Source organism: Poromitra crassiceps, assembly GCF_964638095.1.
Source record: "Poromitra crassiceps genome assembly, chromosome: 1".
Classification (NCBI taxonomy): Eukaryota; Metazoa; Chordata; class Actinopteri; order Beryciformes; family Melamphaidae; genus Poromitra; species Poromitra crassiceps.
In genome coordinates this window covers 124,569,460-124,591,716 of record NC_139623.1, presented here as the reverse complement: position 1 = coordinate 124,591,716, position 22,257 = coordinate 124,569,460, and the positions used below count along the sequence as shown (strand labels likewise).

At 42.8% G+C, this 22,257-nt stretch overlaps 2 protein-coding genes across 2 annotated transcripts in view; both read right to left on the bottom strand.

Moving 5' to 3' along the window:
• Positions 1 to 21,608, bottom strand: part of mybbp1a (MYB binding protein (P160) 1a) — a gene marked incomplete at its 5' end in the record, with an annotated part of 81,042 nt that extends 59,434 nt beyond the window's left edge. The window contains 7 exons of the mRNA XM_083635233.1: positions 2,528 to 2,695; positions 4,240 to 4,430; positions 6,541 to 6,648; positions 18,200 to 18,274; positions 19,720 to 19,803; positions 20,388 to 20,483; positions 21,423 to 21,608. Of these exons, the coding sequence (XP_083491359.1) occupies positions 2,528 to 2,695; positions 4,240 to 4,430; positions 6,541 to 6,648; positions 18,200 to 18,274; positions 19,720 to 19,803; positions 20,388 to 20,483; positions 21,423 to 21,608 (908 nt within the window). The remainder of the gene's footprint in view (positions 1 to 2,527; positions 2,696 to 4,239; positions 4,431 to 6,540; positions 6,649 to 18,199; positions 18,275 to 19,719; positions 19,804 to 20,387; positions 20,484 to 21,422) is intronic.
• LOC310785184 (heterogeneous nuclear ribonucleoprotein H-like) lies at positions 8,921 to 12,760 on the bottom strand (the record flags this gene model as incomplete). Its single annotated transcript, XM_083646175.1, has 5 exons — positions 8,921 to 8,930; positions 9,914 to 9,994; positions 10,111 to 10,186; positions 11,859 to 11,991; positions 12,152 to 12,760. 5 exons carry the CDS (start codon positions 12,758 to 12,760, stop codon positions 8,921 to 8,923), a joined length of 909 nt encoding a protein of 302 aa, XP_083502301.1.
• Positions 21,609 to 22,257: the final 649 nt, after the last annotated feature.

Below are 22,257 nucleotides of genomic sequence, written 5' to 3'. Positions count from 1 at the left end.
GCAATTATGTAGTAGACCCATGTACACTGTAGTGCAGTGTAGTGATTTGCACTGATTTGCTCCATGGGTCTACTACATAAAAAACGTTGCATTTATTTAATAAAAGCCTTCTTTAAGTGTTAGTCAGTGTGCGGGAGCCTTCCTTTTCAACTATTGCTCTCTGTAACTTCATTCACAGCACTTCCTGGACCAAATGGATGTAATTTTGTCCAGGAAGTTCTGTGAATGAATGGGGAGCTCTCAGATGAAAATTGGCAAAGTGTCCCTTTAATCAATTAGGGTTGTTAAGCTGTGTTCACACCGAGATATTTATTTTTCTCTCTGTCGCTCGATTCAACCCTTTGGAATCGCTCTGTCGCTCTGTTTAAATCGCTCATCAACAGGCACAATAATTGACGGACATCTGGGGGCTATAACGTTACGCAATGTCATGATATTTGTCCACTACGAGCCACCGTAGTTGTTTACAAGCTAAGCCTATCAGCGTGCTCCTAATGCGAGCTCTATACCGGTAGTACAGACTTCACTTCACGTCAGCTGTCAATGAGCTGTCAATGCGGTTTGTTGCCACACAATAAACCAGCGGTTTGTCCAAGCCAGTGTGATCCTTGACTCACTCTCACACGGCAGCCAATCAATCAATCAAGCGACTGATACCAGTGTAATTTCGCTCGAGTTGGGATATTTCATCTCGGGCGACGAGCAAATTTTCTCCCTATCGCTCTGTCTCTGTCGCTCGGACGCCCAGCGATTTTCCTCCCGGGCAAATATACGCTCAATCGCTTGTTTGCATTGACTTTGTATGTAAACTCGATGCCAGCGAAAAACTTTAATAGGTCGGTGTGAACGCAGCTTTAGCAAGCAATCACATGTTAGCAAAAACTGGCAAACAAATCTGGTTATCAACTGATCCAGCTACCAATCTAGCTATGAGCGCATTCACATGAAAGAGGCAGGGTTTGTAACAAATAACAGGTCGAGATTCATTTTCAGATTTAATGAGTTAGATGAAACTATTGATCCCTGTCGGGAAATTATGTTGTTGCATGGGCAAAAGTACTGTGATTCAGCAGGGAAAAGGAAGCACACAACTACTAAAAGAAGCAATAAAATCATAGAAAACTAAAGTGACATAATAGTGGGATTATGTAAATATATGCTGCTCACAATTTCAACATGCTAAGTAGACTGTAAAAGTCGGTATGGAAAAGAAAATAATTATTAATGTTTATAATTCTCTAAAGAAGAAAAGGATATTGTAGTCAATAAATATGAGCAATATAAAGACATTTGTGAAAAGTAATGCTGTTGCCAAGGCTAGAGAGGATTGCAGGAAGAAAATGGAAGATAGTAAATGTGTATATCACACTGAGACTGGAAAAAAAAATCTATTCACAACGCCTGCCTCATCATGTCTCTGGAATCATATGAAATAATTCCAACATCATTACTCAATCATACCAATTATTTAATTGTTAACTAAAGGCAACTAATGTAAGACACCTGCTGTTTTGACACTTGCTGAATAGCGTTATTCATATTTGAGAGGCAGCAGGAATCTCACCGTGTGTGTGCTTCATGTGTGTGTTCATTTCTATTAATCTTTTCTCTCTTATAAATGCATAATCTAAGAAAGAAAGAACTCAACGACATGAGAGCAGCCACGCATCCAAGCAGTAAAACTGTTGTCGCGCACCGGCATGCATGTGTGTGTCTGTCTGTGAGAGAGAGGAGAGAGACGAGTTTGGACACCTTGGAGAGCTCTGCTGCGCTCATCGTAAGTCCAGAGAGATATTACATTAAATTGGCCGTTTGCGGGCTGCTGGGTTGGGTTGGGCATTTTTTTTATATTTTAACGGGCCGGGCGGGGCGGGCTGGCTCCATTGACGGGTTGGGTTGGTGCGGGTGTTAAAAAACCCTGACCCGTGCATCACTACTAGCTACAGCTTTCAGCTGTGTGAGGTGGTTTCCCCTGTAATTTTTTTCATGAATGAGGTGAGCTTCGATCCATCTTCCCGCGGGTAACGCTACCCTTTTAAACAGACATTGATTCTATCGGGGCTGATACTAGGTCCACTGGCGGAACGGAACGAAAGGCATAACAAAATGTCACGCCATTCCGTCCTTGTGACTTTTACACAGGAGGCGAGACGTAACAATGCCGCAATGATCGCGGCTTTCACAGGCTGTGTAAAAGGGGCTAAAGTTGAGTGGGTCTGGGTGAGAAATCTGAACAGCCCTCGTTGCCATCTCTAGTGTTTATTCCCTCGTTTCCCGTTCAGGAAAAAGTTACGTTTCGTTTTCTGACAAGCAGGACAGAGCGCACACTGCCAAAGATTGTATGTCCGAGGTGATGACTCACTCGGCCGTAAACGAGGAGAGAATGAAATCACGGGACCCACAGCCGTTTCCGCCCGCCTTAATGTGAGTAGTGCCCATTCTCGCGAGATTCGCGTTGGGCTCCCAATGCAGCCCTCTAGACCGTACTATCGTCCTTGTTGCAGCTGTGTGTGATTGGTCTACTCACTGTGTCGGCCCTGGCTGTTCCTTTAACAGGCTGTTAATGATGGCTTTGGTCCAGAAGAGCTGGAAGCTGTCCTCCTTCAGGGAGAGCTTGAGCAGGTCCAAAGCCACTGATGGGAGGATACACTCCTTCTTTACTGACTGAGCCGCCATCTTCAACACCTCTGCCAACCTGGGAGAAAACAAATGAACATTTCACAAAAGACAACAACATTTCCCAAAACAAGTCCAAGTCGTACCATCCAAGTCCAAGTCGTACCATCTTCAATTTGGAGTTACTTTATCGATGTAATAAGCAAAGTTTCTTGACCACTAGAGGGCAACGGGAACCCGCAACCCATTTGTAAATAATACACAGCAAAGCCACTGTACTACAGAGGCCTACAAGAACATGCATTGCAAAGCAGCGTGCATAAAGGCTAATGGCTAAGCTAAACGGTGCTACCTAGCAAGTTTACATGTTTAACAAGTGCACTTGCTTGGTCATTGATTCTGCCATTATTATAATTTTTCCAGGGATGGGAGGGGGTGACAGCCGCCTTATTTGTCATATTGTGTTGATGTATGGGGAAATAATTATAAAAGCAACCTACAAAAGATATGCACATTGCAGAAAAGAGCTATAAGGATAGCCCATCATGCGGGTTATCGAGACCACACTAAACTTTATTCTTGAAAAATCAAACATTGAAATTCATGGAACTTGTTAAATTCAAAACAGCGCAAATTATGTTTAAAGTAATAAATAATACAGTGCCTGGTAACATTAAAAAAATGTTCACGGGCAGAGATGGGGGCTATAACTTTTAAGGAATTTGAACTTAAAACACCCAACGGTCCGTAAGGCTCTAAAGAGCATGTGCATCTCAGTTTGTGGGGTATCTCTTTGGAATGGCCTTAACGTGCAGATAAAACTGAGTAATAATATATATTTTTTTAAATGCAGTTACAAACAGTCTTTCATGGAAAATTACAACACAGAAGAGCTTGAAAAGTAAATTTTTGTTTGTTGTTGTTGTATATTGTTTATTGAGAGAGATCAGTATAGTATATAGATCTTATTGTTAGATTATAGATCATATTACCGTATCTATATATATATATATATGTGTGTGTCTATATATAGTATGTATGTAAATGTACGTTTTATGTATATTTATGTATGCATATGTGTTTATAAGGATACATATATTTAATATATGGCTGGGGGCAGGACTCGATAAGCCTCGGCTTCTTCCCGCCCCTTTTCAAACAGTTTTCTAATGGAGAAGAGAGGATTCCCATGTGCACAGCCAGTAGAAAGATCAGGTGCTGGTCGGTTACAGGATAAACATGAAATGAAAAATTAAAGGAACCACCGCAACACTGAAAATGACTTACTGATATTTATTTGTGAACAACGCGTTTCGCGTACAGCTTCATCAGGTTCACAGAACCTGTGAAACGCGTTGTTCACAAATAAATATCAGTAAGTCATTTTCAGTGTTGCGGTGGTTCCTTTAATTTTTCATTTCAGTTTTCTAATGGAGTTTACTTATTTTCTTGGTTGTTATTGGTTTTTATTCCTGTTTATTTAACATATTTGTTTTATGTATTGTTTTAACTGTCTGAAATAAATCTTCGCAATCAATATATTACATATACTATATTACAAATAAATAAATGGTGCAAAGCATACTGTCCTAGAGGAAACATCTAGAGGAAACACTGTCTCACTTGGGGATGTTGTCTTGGTTGATGATGGTGGAGCAGCCCAGCAGCTTCTTGAGTTTCTTGGGTTTGAGGGTGTGAGGGAAGCGCTGCAGCGCCACCAGCAGCAGCTGCAGCTGCTCGGGCGTGTTGAAGGCTGAGGCCAGGTCGGTCTGCAGAGCACTCAGCAGCACCTCCTCAAACACCGCCTCTGGAATCTGGTGCACAGCAAGACCACAACAAAACACCTTTCATTTCATCCATACAGGAGTACCACACCTTAAACATCAAATTCAAGGACTTTCCAGGCCCACTTCCCTTAAATTCAAGGACCCATCATGGCATAGTTTGAGACACGGATCAAGGTTGATTACTGTTACAACACTGATTGTCTGACCAGAAGGCAGGGAAGATAGCAGTCCGCCTTGCGCCCAGGTGTGCCCATGTGTTATGCCGAGTTTTGCACTCCCGCCCGGCAGCAGCTAAATGCATCCCCACCTCACGGGAGCATATTGTAATGATTTATACAGAAATGTAACTGTTTAAAAGTGATATGAAGAAATGTAACCGTTTAAAAGTGATATAATTGTCTGGGTAGACGTGGCCTCCCTGTTTTCTAAGTTAAAACAGCCCCGAAATATGGTGGGGATGCAATTCTCGGCCAAAATCTCACTCCAGCCAGATACCCAGAGTTGGCAACCTTGGCCAAATATCTTTTTAACCACAACACACACACAGCTCCCCAATGGAGTTTTTTCTTCTTCCTGCGACTAATTGACTAATGAAAACTTGGTGGACTAAGACTTCTCATCGACTAATCGATGAATGGACTAATAGGGGGCAGCCCTATGGACCACCTTAAACTGAATAAGCCCATACCTACTACACCAAGTGCAGGAACGCACCTGTTCTAATATCCTAGTCTCGCTGGCCAGCTTCCTCTCCCTTCCGTCCGAGGAGTCTGGTGCAGCAGGTCTCCATAACTGGGATAAACCCTCTCCTGCTCTACTCTGCTCTCCCATTGGAGGCGTCGGTTTCAGATGCTGCCGGATTTCCGCTCCCCGCTTAAGAAGCTCTGTCATTGGCTTCTCCGACCATGTCAATCAGAGTGGCTTCCGCTCCCTCCTCTCTGTGTGTCGCTGTAAATAGTCCCTTGCCGCCTCAGTGAAAACAACAACGCTAACTAGCTAGCAAGCTAACGGCAGAAACCTACACGCTAGCTCATTGCTACACGGTGAAAACAGCAAGTTGGATTGTTTGAAACTATTTTCCGTGGGCACTGCCGCTAAGCGCCGCCCATCACAATCCCACTATGGAGACCTGCAGCGCCAGACTCCTCGGACGGAAGGGAGAGGAGGCTGGCCAGCGAGACTATTAATATCCCATCCCAGACATAATTTGAGAGGGGCTCACCTAGTTTCTGTTCCCAGGTGGCCCTGAGGTGGTTTACAGACTGGATTCATATTCCCTATCATATCATATGGAGATGAAGCCCTTCAGGCTGCCGACATGTACCAACATTGAATCAATATCTTTTAAAAGAATCCATCCCTCCAGTAGACTTCCAGAGACTTGTAGAGTCAATGCCAAGGTGCATTGAAGCTGTTCTGCCAGCACATTAGCCTTTTTCACCTCATCCATTTTGTGTCTAAAAGGCAGGAAGTAACACAGGTGCAACCAAAACATTAACGAGGGCCCCCGCACTGAACACCTAAATGGATTTGAAGTTGTAAACCCTCATTAATGTTTGCTTCCATCTGTTACTTCCTGCCTTTTAGACACAAAATGGCTGCTGGTGAAAAAGGTCCACTGTGGCCCAACAACAACAGGCTGCTTTCTCACTGGGAAGTATTGCTTTTGTTCCGTTCCGCACCCGCAAACGATTGCCCCCCTCCTCTGCTGGTCAGCTTTCACATTACAACATTTCTTCCGCGCTCGGAAACGGAACAGAGTTCACTTGCGTTGCAGGCATCAACTATGCCTGCAGTGTATCCTTGCTCCATGGGTTCGGAAGGGTTGGCTTTCACACTCGCCAGTGTTCCGTGCCCCGGTGCCCGTGCACCCCCAGACCACCTTTTCAAGTGGATCCTGTCACGGTTCCCTGTTGTGCGCCCGGGCGCAGAACGGAACGTTCACACTCGTCAAATGTTCAGAAACTGGGGTCAATTTGGGGACAAGTGTGCTCGGGAACGGTACCCTGGCGCCAGTGAGAAAGCACCCTCAGACACGTTATGTTGGTTTTTCCTTTAAATTGTCACCCGTCTGTATGCAAGTGGAATGTGGTTATGGAATTCTTGTGTTAAAGCTGTAATAGAACAGCTACATTACCTCAGTGAGGATGTCCATCATGGTCTTACTAGGTAGGTCCTTAAGGTGCTCTCTGTGCTGGGAGAGGCTCTGGAGGAGCTGGACACACCCCAAAACAGCATGGGGTTCCTGTGTTAATGGGGGGAAAGATGACACAGCAGAAGTTTAATACGCTGCTGCTTTTGGATCCTAAAGCCCGATTTATGCTTCGTCGCTCAATGTTTTTACAGTGATTTGGACTCAGAGGAACATGTTACAGTAGGAAATGAAGAGCCGGGGCTCCTCCTCGAGAGTTTCTGTTGCTGGGAGGAGGTGAGCAGAAGGGGCCGGGTCACAGTTACCATGGAGATGACTTAAACCTTCCGCCGTAGCATCAATTGCAAATGTTGTGCGACTCTTTCTGTCAAGTGACACTTATCAAACGTGTCAAGCGATGGAGCATGAATTGGGCTTTAATCTCTATGAGCAGCCACTTGATTCACCAGATTCAGTATTGCTGGATGATCCAGTCATCAGTGATGATGTCGTCAGTCACTCGAGCAATGACTGTTGACAGTCAGTCATCAAGAGTGACATCATCAGTGATATCATAAATCACTGATGATGTTACAATGCCAACTACAGTGACATCATCAGTGATGATGGCACAATGTCCAATGAACTGATGTCAACTGATGATGGTACTTATGCTTACCAGTGGCATCATCAATGATGTCATAAATCACTGCTGATGTCATGACAATGCCCATTGAACTGATGTCAACTTAAGCACAGACTTCTTGCCGGAGCCAGGAGGGGAGGCTTACTGACTCACTCACTCAATGACTCCTCATTGTTGAAACCCGTTGAAACAGCCTGTGACAGAGGTGAATGTAATCAACTGTGTCACAGGCTGTCTCAAAATAAGGTCACATTAAAAACGACAATAGATTGGCAGCACACCAAGAAGTAAAGTTTATTTGTATACTGTAGCACCCTTCACAGATACAGAATCACACAGTGCTTTACAAAAATAAAATAAAAGGAATTAACTAACATGACATGAGGTTACAATGCAATGATGATAAAGAGCTCATCACTGACGTAACAGCCTATGAACCTAACAAATAGCAATAACGTTATAATTTGGTTAGTGTTGTTGATGCAATATGAAATCCGGTCAGCAAGTTTTCATACCGATTAATACAATTCGACAATGGTATTAAACATCGATTTCACCGTGCTTTTCACTGATTGGTCACAGATAGTGAAAACGTCATTTTCTGCTACACTATTTTGGCTAGTGTGGAGTAGGGGGAGCGGGAGCAGTTGGAGGTATTCACACAGAAGTGAAAGTTTTTTGGAGACAATCAGTGTTTTATAATAATTGCGGAGATCGTCTGCAGTATTGGTGATTCAATTGAAAAAGGATAGCTTGGAGCAGCTCATTAAAAGACACACACACTAGGGATGGGCGGGAGTACTCGGGTACTCGAGTAACGTCAGTACTCGAGTAACGTTTCCGCTGTTCGGGTACTCGCCCCACTCCGAGTCCGCACCCCTTTAAAAATGGTCTAAATCTACGCATGCATCGTTATGTGGATCTGGCAGCATGAACTGCACGGGCGTCAAGTCATCCAGAATGTACAAGTACGTCATCCGCTTTGTTGCTTTAAAAAATAAAACGCTTATTGTAACATAACCTTATTTATTTTGAGTAATGCGAGTTTTGCTGCTTCGTAGGGCTGTCACTTTTTATTCGAAATTCGAATTTAACTTCGAATGTGGGGGAGGAGGGCATGTTCGAATATATAATTGACCTGTTCGATTGTTCATTTTATTTTATTATTATTTTATTTTTTTAACCAAAATTAACCAACTGCTGCTTGCTGGTAATGTTAATCCCATGTCAGAAGGTCTCCAGATTTGTCACGTTAGTCTCTTCTGAGAAAGATTGTCTCCAGGGTCTGAAAAGTTGTCTCGAGTTGGATGCAGCAAAAAAAAAAGAAAAAAAAAAGAAAAAATTAATTAACCAAAAAACTTTGAATATATTTGAACATTTTGCGGGCAATTAAAGTTCGTTCGAACTTTATTTGGGGAAAAAGTGACAGCCCTACTGCTTCGTTTGTTGAAATACCATTTTCTCCTCCAACGTGCATCAATAAGCTATTTACGTTTGTTTAAGTAACATTATTTTGAAAGTTTTAACCGGAAGTTTTCCAGCTCATCCCGAAAATGGTGGCTGGAGATATGCTCCCGAAGGAGACAGATGCCCGCTTCTTCATAGCACACGCCCGATAAAACTCATTCAAAACGTTTCACTAGTTTACTGACTACACTGTCGCTTCCCATAACGTTAGTCACAAGAAATGTGGAGAAATAATCACTTTTTGGGAGACAATCGCTTCATGGTGATTTAACGCTAGCTGCAGCTGTAATGTTAATCACACTGGTCAGTGGTCAGTTTTCACTTTTTGGCAGCACACCGGACCTTGTAATCCGTGGATTTACGTTAGTGTAACAGTGATCATAAAGTAAAATGGATGATACTGGACATTGGATAATGGACATGTATTGGAAATGAGCCTTCGCTTGTTTCACAACACTATTGTCTGCTCCGAAGTGCTAATGCCATCCCTCCAACCATCGGAGATACTGTCTGAGGTAGGCTTTAGACGTAAGCTTATTGTGACCTCACCTAATATCAGTCAGTTCCTCTCCTCACAAAAAATGCTCCAGGTAGCGCTACGTTATGTAGCGAACAGCCCCATACACAGCAGATTACCCCTGCTCCATCTTTACCATAGTAATCACACAGAGAACCCCCTTCCCCCCCCCCCCCGCGCGAGTACCCGAGTACTCGTTCATAATAGGAGAGTACTCGAGTATTTAAATTGCTTAAAATGCCCATCCCTAACACACACACACACACACACACACACACACACACACACACACACACAGGAGGAAGGAATGATGAAGACAAACAGTGCTTTTTTCTCACATATTTCTAATGTGGTACCAGATGCAAAAAATAAATCTCCATAAGATCATGCACTTAAAAGTCAGGGCGTTCCTGAGATATTGTGTTAACAAGCTTGAAAATGACATTCGTGAGGTCAGAGTGACCATGACCTTTGACCACCAAAATCTAATCAGGTCATCCTTGAGTCCAAGTGGATGCTTGAGGCAAATTTGATGAAATTCTGTCAAGGCGTTCCTCAGATATCACGTTAACGAACAACCCGAAACCCTCCGGCCTGGCTATCGCCGGCGGAGGCATAAACAACTACATTCCCCATCCTCCACCCAGTCTATCCATGTAGACTCTGCTACCTCCTGTACCACTGCCGCCATAGTAACTGCTGCACATTCCGCTATGTTTACTGTAGTCACTGTAGTCTCCCACCCTGACCATGAGTGCTGCATGTTGGCTTTGTCCTTGGACGTGGCTGCCACAGCATCCTCATGCGTGGCAAACGCTACATCTGCCTGCCTACCCAGTTACCCTGTCATCTGCCTGCCTACCCAGTTACCCTGTCATCTGCCTGCCTACCCAGTTACCCTGTCATCTGCCTGCCTACCCAGTTACCCTGTCATCTGCCTGCCTACCCAGTTACCCTGTCATCTGGGCCCATCTCAATGTGGACCCGCACTGGATTCAATGGAGAAAAGGAATTGTAGATTCAGAAACATTACTCGTGTACTGACATTACAAACGAGTATTCGAGTACCCGAGTACTCCTGCTCATTCCTACTACTAGTGGATCAGAACGCTGGTTCGACGGTGAAGATAGACGAATTGGATACAGATGGCTAACTACAGTAACGAGAGAGAAGGGGGAGTGGATGGAGAGGAAATGGAAATAGAGTGATTTGAAAGTAGTAGCGGGAGAGAAAGAGGGAAATCGAGAGACTGAAACCTTCTGATTCAGTGAGACAAAGTAAGAGTGAAGTTGGATTCCAACGTCCCACTTCTTTAAATATATACAGTTGCGCAGTTTTATTAGCTCCAAACAAAACCGATCATTAAATTCCCCCCCTTCTAAAGAGTCATGTGACTCAAAAAGAATATCATGGGGTGAAGATCTACTTGAGGATATTTTGGAGTGTGAATGGAGCCTGATTTGCAGCAAGGCCCAGAGCCTCTCAATAAATTCTAGACTTAAACTGATCCAATATAACTGGATAATGAGGACGTACATTACTCCAGTTAAAGTTGAGGAAAAATATGAGTCAAAATCTGTCATGCTACACTTTGATATGGAGTATCTACCGGTTAAGTTATTTTTGGATCATGTATCGTACCCAGTGAGGCAGTTTGTTCCTAAGCCACTTTAATGTAAAAACTGTTGGAAGTAGAAGTGGGGTTGTAGTATGTGATTTATGTGGGACGAAGGAGTGTAAGGAAGATTCTGCGACTTGGAAGGAGCGAGAGTGTCTTCATTGCAAAGAGAATCATGCAGCATGGGAGAAATGTCCAAAGACAGTAAAGGAGGGTAGAGATAGTCAGAGAACTAAGAGGAGACCAAGGTGTGAGGAGGTGAGACAGGAAACTAAAGACGTCAAATCAGCCAGGAAACACGAGTTTTGTTTTTGTAAATATCAAGTGGTTTCTGGCCTTTTCGGCTATGATCATTAACTAACTGTACTGCTGGAGGGCAAAAGAAGTCGGAAACAATGTACAGTTGTGGAAGCAGCAAGGAGATTTCTGGGTGTTGTGGAGGTTTCTGGAAATGATGTGCATAAGTTGTTGAGAGAAGCTTTTGGGCCTCTCTCAAACATCTGAGTAGTAGAGACTTATAGTAGAATGGGAAGTGGGTGGGTCTTTTATTTTGTTTTAGTTCAGTCCATTTAGAATCCAGTAGTTGGTGGCAATGCAACACTTTGGATGCCAACTGCCGTTAAACAACAAGGAAGAAGAACCAGTAGTAGTAGTTCAGACGGTTCGAATTTTGCAAACCACAATGTCTGACCAGATCCCCATATCCCACTAGTGATCTACTGAGTGATCTGTTGGTTGGCTGGCTGGCTGGCTGGTCCAACAAAAATGTTGGCCCACAAAATCAATGTCAAATTTCACAATGGAGTGTCACGCATTATCTGGCCGCAGCTATTGAGATATTCCAGACTAGTTTAATCACTTTGTGCCCAGGAAATACAAAGAATAGCATCTGAAGCAGTTCAAACCATGTTGGCAAGATTTGAAATCTGTATGCCCTTGATGTACGACTGTGCTCGGGGGTATGGGGGGCCCCTAGGGTAGAGTCCTTAGTAGAGGGGGCTTTCAGGCCTTGTTGAGGCCGATGGCAGTTTGGAAGAAGCTGTTCTTGTGGCGAGAGGTTTTGGTCTTGACAGACCTGTCTCTTGACGAGGGGGAGCATTTTGAAGTTTGTGTCTGGGGTGGGAGGGGTCGGACATGATTTTACGAGATCGCTTCAGTGGCCTGGCGGTGTGCAGGTCCTGAACGGAGTCCGGGTTGCATCTGACCACCTTCTCAGCACAGCGGATGAAGCGCTATGTCCTTGAGAGTGGCAGCAGCACCAGACGATGGAGGTGAGGATGGACTCAATGATGGAAGTGTACAAGTGCACCATCGCTGCATTTGCCACTTTGAATTTCTTCAAAGTACAGCTCATAGCTACAGGCCCTAGGAGGGTCGGTCATAGGGGCCGGGTCTCTTGCTCTGGGGTTCATAGCGGGTGCTCACCTCAGCGCGACTACTCTTGAAGATCTCAATGTACCTGTGCCCTATTGTTTCCTTGTGTTTCTTTAGAGCTTTTTCAGCTATATCCTGTGAAGCAAACTGCACGAAGGCCTCTCCTACCCTCCCATGGATGTCCACCAGCAATGTTATCCCATTTGGCCTGATTTCCAACCCTGAGAAGAACTGGACTATCTCCTCCTTGCTGCAGCCAAAGGGAAGGCCTCGGAGCCGGACCAGCCCATCCCCTGCTGTTTCTGGACAGTGTGGACCAGTGTGCTTCATGACCCAGTCCATCTCAACGCTGTTGGATTTGAAAACCTCTACGTATCTGTGACCCATGGTTTCTCTGTCCTTCTTCACAGCCATCTTCAGGTCGTCCTCCGTCTCCAACACGACAAACGCTCCTCCACTGGGACGTCCCTCTCGTGTGTAGGTAAAGTGGATGCTAGTTCCATTGCTGGCAATTTTGCAATCACAGAAGAACCTCTGTACTTCATCCACTGAGCAGGACCAGGGGAGACCCCTGATGCGTACAACGTATCTCTCATCAGCCATGTTTGCCACAAACATAGACATAACACATTCTTATATGGCCGTTGGCCAGACTATGAAATCTTCCACTTAAGCATAGACATTGTGACATCATGAGTGATATGTCATAAATCACTGATGATGTCATACCCACTGATGATGATGTCATAGTGTCTGTGTCACAATGTCTATGACATCATCAGTGAGTAGGACATAGTCTGGGGCCAAAAAGCGCGATCGTTGCGGCTTCATTACGGCTCCTGTTTAAAAGTCACAAGGATGGAATGTTACGACTTTCGTTCCGCCAGTGGAGGTGGTATCGGCCCCGAATCAACATCTGTTTAAAAGGGTAACCCCGCGGGAAGACGGAATCTCAGCTCATTCATAAAAGAATTACAGGATTGAGGGGAAACCAGCTCTACTAACAGAAGTTAACCAAAGCATATCAATACAGCAGTACTGTAGTCTGTATAGCCTGTTGTGCGATCCCTTACGAAAAACAACTAACGTTATACACATACAGTACTCCTGTGCATTTATTTTGTCGGATCCACTTCAAACTGGGGGAGTGCGCTTAGGGGGACCTGACCTGACTGAGTGCAGTGTTTTTGTTTTTTTAAGAAATGCGCCCACGGGGGGAGCTACAGCGATATTTTACATTTTCATTGTGACATCATCAGTGATGTCAAGGGGGGATGTATGAATGGGGGGGGGGCGCGGGGCAAGGGGGGGGGGGGTGAATGGGGAGCAACATATTTAAAATGTTGACATGCAGAATCTCAGTTAAAATGGACTAAATGGGTGGGTGGGCGGTAGGGCTGTGGCGATTCACTTATCTCCCGATTCGATACTATCACGATTCTTGGGTGCCGATTCGATTTATATTGCGATTCTTAAGTATTGCGATTCTACGATTATTGCGATTCGATATTACGATTTATTGCGATTTTTGTTTATTTTTTTCTTTTATTTTTTCAGTTTGTTTGCTTTTTTACACTAGATTAGAACATGGGAAAAGTTGAATCATACACTAGAGACTGTATATTATATATCATGAGTAGGGCTGGGCGATATAGTTAAAAACAGGGGCGGACTGGGATCATAATTCAGGCCGGGCATTAGATACCAAGCAGGCCAGGCCGATATGGGCCAACGCGCGTGAAATTTGGGCCGTTTGAAGCCAGATTTGGGCCGTTTGAAGTCCAATTTTACAATGAGATGCACCCACTTTAACCCTGAAGTGTAATTATTACTTCAGACTAACTAATAAAGTAATAAAACCACTAGTAAACCAGTAGGCGGCGCCTAGCCTGCTGTTCAATGAGTGGCCTGACTGCAAGCACCCAAAAAAAAAAAAAAAAAAAAAAAAATTTTTTTTTTTTGCGATTATCGATTCTGGAATAAAAGATCGATCCAAAAAATCGTGACATTAAAAATCGCGATACTTAGGTGAATCGATTTTTTCCCCCACCCCTAGTGGGCGGTGTCTGTCTATCAGTCACAATTTGTGTCACAAAAGTGTCTGGGGTAGGTAGGGGTGGGCGATATGGCAAAAATATCATATCACGATTTTTTCAGGCAGGATCACGATCCACGATCTTACCACGATTCTTTTTCATATTGGTTTTTAAGACTATTTTGCAAGTTACTGAACAGTACAAGTACAAACTAATTTCAGGGTTCGTATGGTCATGAGAAACATGAATACAAGAATACAATTTGTTTCATAAATATTTTCATGTTCATTTACCCTGAGTTTACAATAATTCATATGCTAAGAAATAATGTTCACAAGCATGCACATGCTCTATCTATCTATCTAGCATTATCTCTCTCTCTATCTCTATATGTATTGGTTCACTATTATTTCGGCTACAGTAGGGTTGGTTCGATGGAACGAATATATATGGGCTATCTGCGATTTGAGTCCACCTTCTGTTGCTTTTGTTGGGTGATCTTTCACGTGATTGTTGTCATTTTAATTAGCTAGTGAGAGACCGACAGACGGAGAGAGAGAGAGCTCTCAGCTCTGTCTGTCTGACACGCGGCTCCCATACACACACACACACACACACACACACACACACACACCACAGCGTTGAGTGAGAGAGGGGGAAACGGAGCTCACCTGTGAATACGAGGCAGGATGACAGCAGATTAAGAGCAATGCCTCCTCGCATTTAAAATAACTTTGCGCCATGAGTTCCACTCTATCTGCCTGTCTCTCTATCCGCATGTTTGTTTAGTGTGCGTTGTAAAGAGGTTGCATTTGCGTACGGGTCATTTTCATCGCCGTTCATTTTAATGAGCAAGTATGGCGGTATGGTACAGTCACGATTGTGACTGTACCATCAGTACAGTCACATTAGCTGGGGAACTATCAGCACGCACACTCACCGGATAAAAAAGTTTTAGGTGCAAGGCACAGGAGTTTCCATAGAGCAGTAGAGAAGGAGCCAGCACTCGAAAATGTCCTTTTGAGGGTTTTTATTCCTGTTTCAAACAACAACGTACGCGTTTCAGCAAGAAGCCTTCGTCAGCGTTGACTGATGAAGGCTTCTTGCTGAAACGCGTACGTTGTTGGTGCGTTCCTTGAAAGAGGAGCGTCCTTACATAGAGAATTAATTGCAGAAAGACGCTGGCAGCTCAAATGAGCGCGTTGTGTGTAGAGCTGTCGCGATTCCTCGAGTACCACGAATAGCTCGAATAATTAAATTGATCGAGGCCAAAATGATTCGCCTCGACACGGCATTTAGAGAGACTGTTTCTCACGGACGCTTACTGGTGTGGCACAGCGCTCTTCCTGTGTAAACACGTGAGGACACAGACAGACCAGAGAGCAGCTATAGCGACTAGCGAGCGGACCCCGCAAAATGGAACGAGGCGACGGAGAAAGCAGACAGGAGGAGCCGGGAAGGGAAGAACCAGGGCCGAAAAAGCGACCGAAACTGTCTAAAGTGTGGGATCATTTCACGCTGAAAAAGGACACAAACTCAGTGGTGTGCAAGTACTGTAAGACGATCCTTGCATATCACAACAGTACCTCGTCAATGCTTCAGCACCTGAACCATCCAGTCTACGCATCCACCAGCGCATCTACGTCGAGCGGAGCAAGGTAACGTAACGTTAACTATACACAACGCTAATGTAAATGTATGCTAATGATTGCTACTTGATATTAAGACTAGTAGTAGTTGTGCTGCTGGCTTGCCACGTTGCCAATATGACTATTAGTAACTGCATTCACGCTGCATTTTTTTGATGTGGCTTGCCGTTTTCTGTGAGAAATACAAAGCTCAACCTAACGTTAACCTAACGTTAGCGGCTAATTTAACAGCGTTGTGTGTGTGTGTGTGTGTGTGTGTGTGTGTGTGTGTTTGTGTGTGTGATCACACTAGCCTGTTGGTGTGTGAGAGAGAGAGAGTGAGTGTGTGTGTGTGTGAGAGAGAAAGAGTGTGTATGTGGAGAATGTACATTTACACACCCTAGACCGGTCAACTCTTATCATGATGATTGCAAACAACTATTTAATTGGTGCATTTTAGGCTCCAATTATTACACCACCTGACCTGTTATCTTGCTATTCTGATATTTGTGTCAATAATAGGCAACAGGTCTAGGGTGTGTAAATGCGCATTCTCCAGTTTTGTTATGAACTTACCTAATAAATATCAATATTAATTATTATTTCACCTCTTTTTCAGCGGATCACAGCGTACAATGGACAGCTTTGTAAGGACGGGTCCATCATGTTCAAGTGAACAAGCAGCTGAGTTCAGCAATAGCATTTTGAATATGATTGTGACAGACATTCATATTATTTAACGGTTGCTGCTGTACACTGGAAGAACTCAAACGTCAGGTTGAAAAGATGACACTGCCAGTTCTATGCAATTTAAAAATAAAAATGTTGTTTTTTCTAAGAAAGAAACTAATGTAGTTGTTTATTTGAAGAGATTTATCTTCTTTTTTGGTGTATATTTACGATAAGCCTTTGAAAACACAAAAAAGGGTTCTTATCCGATTACTCGATTAATCGATGGATTATTCGGTAGAATACTCGATTACTAAAAGAATCGATAGTTGCAGCTCTAGTTGTGTGTGAACGCTGCCTTAAAGGGGAGCTAAACCCCCCAGAATTCTGGCAAACCTGCCTCTACTTGGCATAAAAAAAAACTAGTAATCGCGCGCTCAATTTCTAGGGTCTCCACCATAGAAATTGAGCGCACGGCGCGAGGTGATTGCTTGCAAGAGTGGTAGAGTTGTTTCAAATGCGTTTACTTTTGGGGCTTTAACATAGCTTTTGTTGCACAGAAATTAAGCTACTTTTGCAATGTAGTGAAATGCAAGTTTTGAAAATTGTGGTGGCGTGGCGCGTGTCAAGTGTACATATAATGGGAATAATAGCTCGGGGAAGGGTCCGGCCCCTGGCCCCTTAGGTTTCTGACAATGTGGCCCCCTGAACAATTTAATTGAATAGCCCTGTCCTATAGTAATAAGTTATATTACTGAGTTACTGCCAAAAGTAATTTATTACATGCAATATGTTAGTTTTGTAACAAGCTACCCCCAACACTGTACTATACACCGGTGGATTTCTCCAATGCCTCTCATCTGAAAGGATAACTCCAGGGGATGTCCGTACCTGATTCAACAGACATAGTCCAGAGTTCATGTCTGAAAGTGGCTATACAGTAGGGGTGGGGGAAAAAATCGATTCACCTAAGTATCGCGATTTTTAATGTCACGATTTTTTGGATCGATCTTTTATTCCAGAATCGATAATCGCAAATTAAAAAAAAAAAAAAAAAAATTTGGGTGCTTGCAGTCAGGCCACTCACTGAACAGCAGACCAGGCGCCGCCTACTGGTTTACTAGTGGTTTTATTACTTTATTAGTTAGTCTGAAGTAATAATTACACTTCAGGGTTAAAGTGGGTGCATCTCATTGTAAAATTGGACTTCAAACGGCCCAAATCTGGCTTCAAACGGCCCAAATTTCACGCGCGTTGGCCCATATCACCCTGGCCTGCTTGGTATCTAATGCCCGGCCTGAATTATGATCCCAGTCCGCCCCTGTTTTTAACTATATCGCCCAGCCCTACTCATGATATATAATATACAGTCTCTAGTGTATGATTCAACTTTTCCCATGTTCTAATCTAGTGTAAAAAAGCAAACAAACTGAAAAAAGAAAAGAAAAAAATAAACAAAAATCGCAATAAATCGTAATATCGAATCGCAATAATCGTAGAATCGCAATACTTAAGAATCGCAATATAAATCGAATCGGCACCCAAGAATCGTGATAGTATCGAATCGGGAGATAAGTGAATCGCCACAGCCCTACTATACAGACATATATACAGACAGACAGACCCTGTTATAGACAGCTCGGCCCACTGGCAAAGCCATAAAAAAGGTAAGAGATACAGACTATGTTTACAGTAGTGAAACTGCTTACTTTGGAGAGACGGCTGGACTGATGAAGTGCGAGAACCCCAAAGAAGTTGCCGAACATCGCATTTCTGACGAGTTTCTGAAAAACAAGAAAATATCTTTACGCTCGGTGAGGGTAAAGATCTTAAATCGTAAAGATCTCGTAAAGATCTGTGAGCGTCGCACACAGATCAAGTACATAAAGATCTTAACGCTCACAGATCAAGTACATAAAGATCTTTATGCTCACAGATCAGGTACATAAAGATCTTTACGCTCACAGATCAGGTACATAAAGATCTTTACGCTCACAGATCAGGTTAATAAAGATCTTTACACTCACAGATCAAGTTAATAAAGATCTTTACACTCACAGATCAAGTTAATAAAGATCTTTACGCTCACAGATCAGGTACATAAAGATCTTTACGCTCACAGATCAGGTACATAAAGATCTTAACGCTCACAGATCAGGTACATAAAGATCTTTACGCTCACAGATCAGGTACATAAAGATATTTACGCTCACAGATCAGGTTAATAAAGATCTTTACGCTCACAGATCAGGTACATAAAGATCTTTACGCTCACAGATCAGGTACATAAAGATCTTTACACTCACAGATCAGGTTAATAAAGATCTTTACACTCACAGATCAAGTTAATAAAGATCTTTACGCTCACAGATCAAGTTAATAAAGATCTTTACGCTCACAGATCAAGTTAATAAAGATCTTTACGCTCACAGATCAGGTACATAAAGATCTTTACGCTCACAGATCAAGTTAATAAAGATATTTACGCTCACAGATCAAGTTAATAAAGATCTTTACGCTCACAGATCAGGTACATAAAGATCTTTACGCTCAGAGATCAGGTACATAAAGATCTTTACGCTCACAGATCAGGTACATAAAGATCTTTACGCTCACAGATCAGGTACATAAAAATCTTTACACTCACAGATCAGGTACATAAAGATCTTTACGCTCACAGATCAGGTTAATAAAGATCTTTACGCTCACAGATCAGGGACATAAAGATCTTTACGCTCACAGATCAGGTACATAAAGATCTTTACACTCACAGATCAGGTACATAAAGATCTTTACACTCACAGATCAGGTACATAAAGATCTTTACACTCACAGATCAGGTACATAAAGATCTTTACGCTCACAGATCAGGTACATAAAGATCTTTACACTCACAGATCAGGTACATAAATATCTTTACGCTCACAGATCAGGTACATAAAGATCTTTACGCTCACAGATCAGGTACATAAAGATCTTTACACTCACAGATCAGGTACATAAAGATCTTTACACTCACAGATCAGGTACATAAAGATCTTTACACTCACAGATCAGGTACATAAATATCTTTACGCTCACAGATCAGGTACATAAAGATCTTTACACTCACAGATCAGGTTAATAAAGATATTTACACTCACAGATCATGTAAAAGATATTTACGCTCACAGATCAGGTACATAAAGCAGTTTTTGGGGTGATGGAGCAAATGTCCTCAAATTTTCACCTTTTTCACTTTCTGCAAATTGTGCTTCTCTTTGATTCTGTCGAGTATAGTCTGCAGGAGGATCTCCTCGAACGCACTCAGGACCTGAAAAACAAAAACTCATGTCAAGCAAAAGTCACTGTTTGAATCATTCTAGGGGGATGAGGAGTGGTGAAAATTCCATTCTATATCAGTGGCCCTTGGTGAAAAGTAATTGAACTAGACTATAGCTGGTGACGTCATTTCTGGCGTCATCAACATTATGGGCATTACCACACATAAGAGAGGGGTGTTCACTATAACAGTTGAAATAAAATCTTAACTCCATCTGTTCATTTTGTGCTTCTTTTAGTTTACATATTTTTTATTGAATGGTATCTGTATACATCACACAAGTACTCAAGGCAAGCCTAGAAATAAATAATGAGCTGACACACAAAATACCCCCCCCCCCACACGTTTAATGGACCCGCCCCCTGGCTGTGCAAGGCAAGTTTCATTTCACTTTCATGTATCCAGTAGGCCCTTTTTTTTCTTTCTTTTTTTTTCGGTGATGCGGTGATGAGCTCAACCCCATATTGCGGTGATGTGGTTATCGTCACAGCCTTAGTTGGTGCAGACACCTGTGGATTTTTGATGTTGGTGCAGACACAGTGTGCATTGTCAAAGGGCAATGCTCTACAGCTCACCTGTCCCAGAGCCAGGCTGAATCCAGGTCGTGAAGCCTCTCTGGTGTGAGCCAGGCCGTCCACCAGCCTCTTAATGGCGTAGTCCAACTCATCTGCCTGGAACACAGAGAGAGCAGCACCATACTATGTCACACAGCTGCTGTCTCAATTAGGGATGCACTATGATATTGGCATGTCATCGGTATTGGCCGATAAAGGGTTTACAATGAAATATCGGCGTCAGCCCGAAACTAATATTTCTGACAATATGACAGGTAGATAAAAGGACTCTTTCATGATGCCCAAATGCTCGATGCATACGTCAATAAAAACACGGCATGTTTTACATAACCTAAGTTGAAGTAGTTTTCTTTTTTTGCCCAGTGAATGTGTCCATTTTGAAAAGCATCTGCATCTGCCAGTGGGCCATCACGATAAGCGTAGGCATAATAATATGGTCATTCTAGAGGTAGAGCAATAGAGCTGAACAGTCACGTGATGTCTCCTGCCCCGGAAGAGAGTTCCCCATTCATTTAAAAAAAAAAAACTCTCTTTATTAGTGGCCGGGCCAGCGAAGCGGCAGGGAGATGGTCAGGGATGCATTGTGTACACAATTGAACACAAGTGTAAATGCAATGTGTCCTCTCAATCTGGATACAGCAACTTTATGCAGATTGAGAGGCCAACCAATTCTGCAATCTGATGGCAGAAAACGTATGTTACAGTGTAAATGGCCTCCATGTAATATTATTTCAAAGGGGCCAGAGGCCAAAGAACACGTGATTAGATTAGACTGACTACCACTACCACTATTTCAACTACTTGAATTTAACTAAACCATATTCAAACTAACCAAAAATACATATTTTCTTCAGATAATTTAGTTTTTCAAGTTAATTTATTTGGTTTAGCAAGAACGTCAATTACACAGGTATAATAACATTGGAGGATAATAACCACCGCATATTATTAACCGCAAATTAAAAAGACCATAGTAGGGTTACATTATAATCACAGAGACAGTAAAGTAGATGAATGTGAAATAAAGCATGTCACCTTGTTGCTAGTTTTCAGGTACTGGATGAGACCTTCTATCGCCTTGAGCCGGGTCTCCTGCTCTGGTTTCGCCAAGTCCCAGAAGAAGTCCAGAAAGACCCGGTTCTGCTGCAGGATCCCAGTAAGACGGACTGGGTTGACTGGTTCTGCTAGTTCCATTGGGAGCTCCACCATCTCTACAGACATGATCTTCATCAACAACTACTACAACTGCTGCTGCTGCTGTGCATGCTGCTTCCGAGAGAAAACGTGCCTCAGATATTCTGTCCTCTTCCGGGTCAACTCTTCTTCTACTACTTTTATATTGCCAGCAGACTAGACGCTGGGAAGAGTATTGCTGCCCCCCGGCGTTCATGGCATGGTATGAACAGTGTTGGGCAAGTTACTTTCAAAATGTAATATACTACATATTACTAGTTACTTTCATTTGAAAGTAATACGTTACTTTACAATATTACTTTCTGTGTAGAGTAACTCGTTACTTATTATACTACTTTTGCATTACTTTCACTGTAATAACAGCAGTAGCAGAATGACATCGCCGCCCCAGAACCATCCCAAAAATAATTGAAACCGTCTTGAAGTCAGTGTAAACCATCCAAGATTCTAAATATTATCCTTTTCCTTTGTTATTGTCATCTATAGTGGTTATTTGCATGATAACACACAATTTGATTAGGACATGATTGTATCTTTATTTAAATATGTGCTTTGATTAAAAATAATGTAACTCAATTTGTAACTTGTCAAAGTAACTGGTATAATATTACTGAAATCCTATTTGTAATAAGTACTGAGTTACTGCTAAAAGTAATATATTACATGTAATATGTTA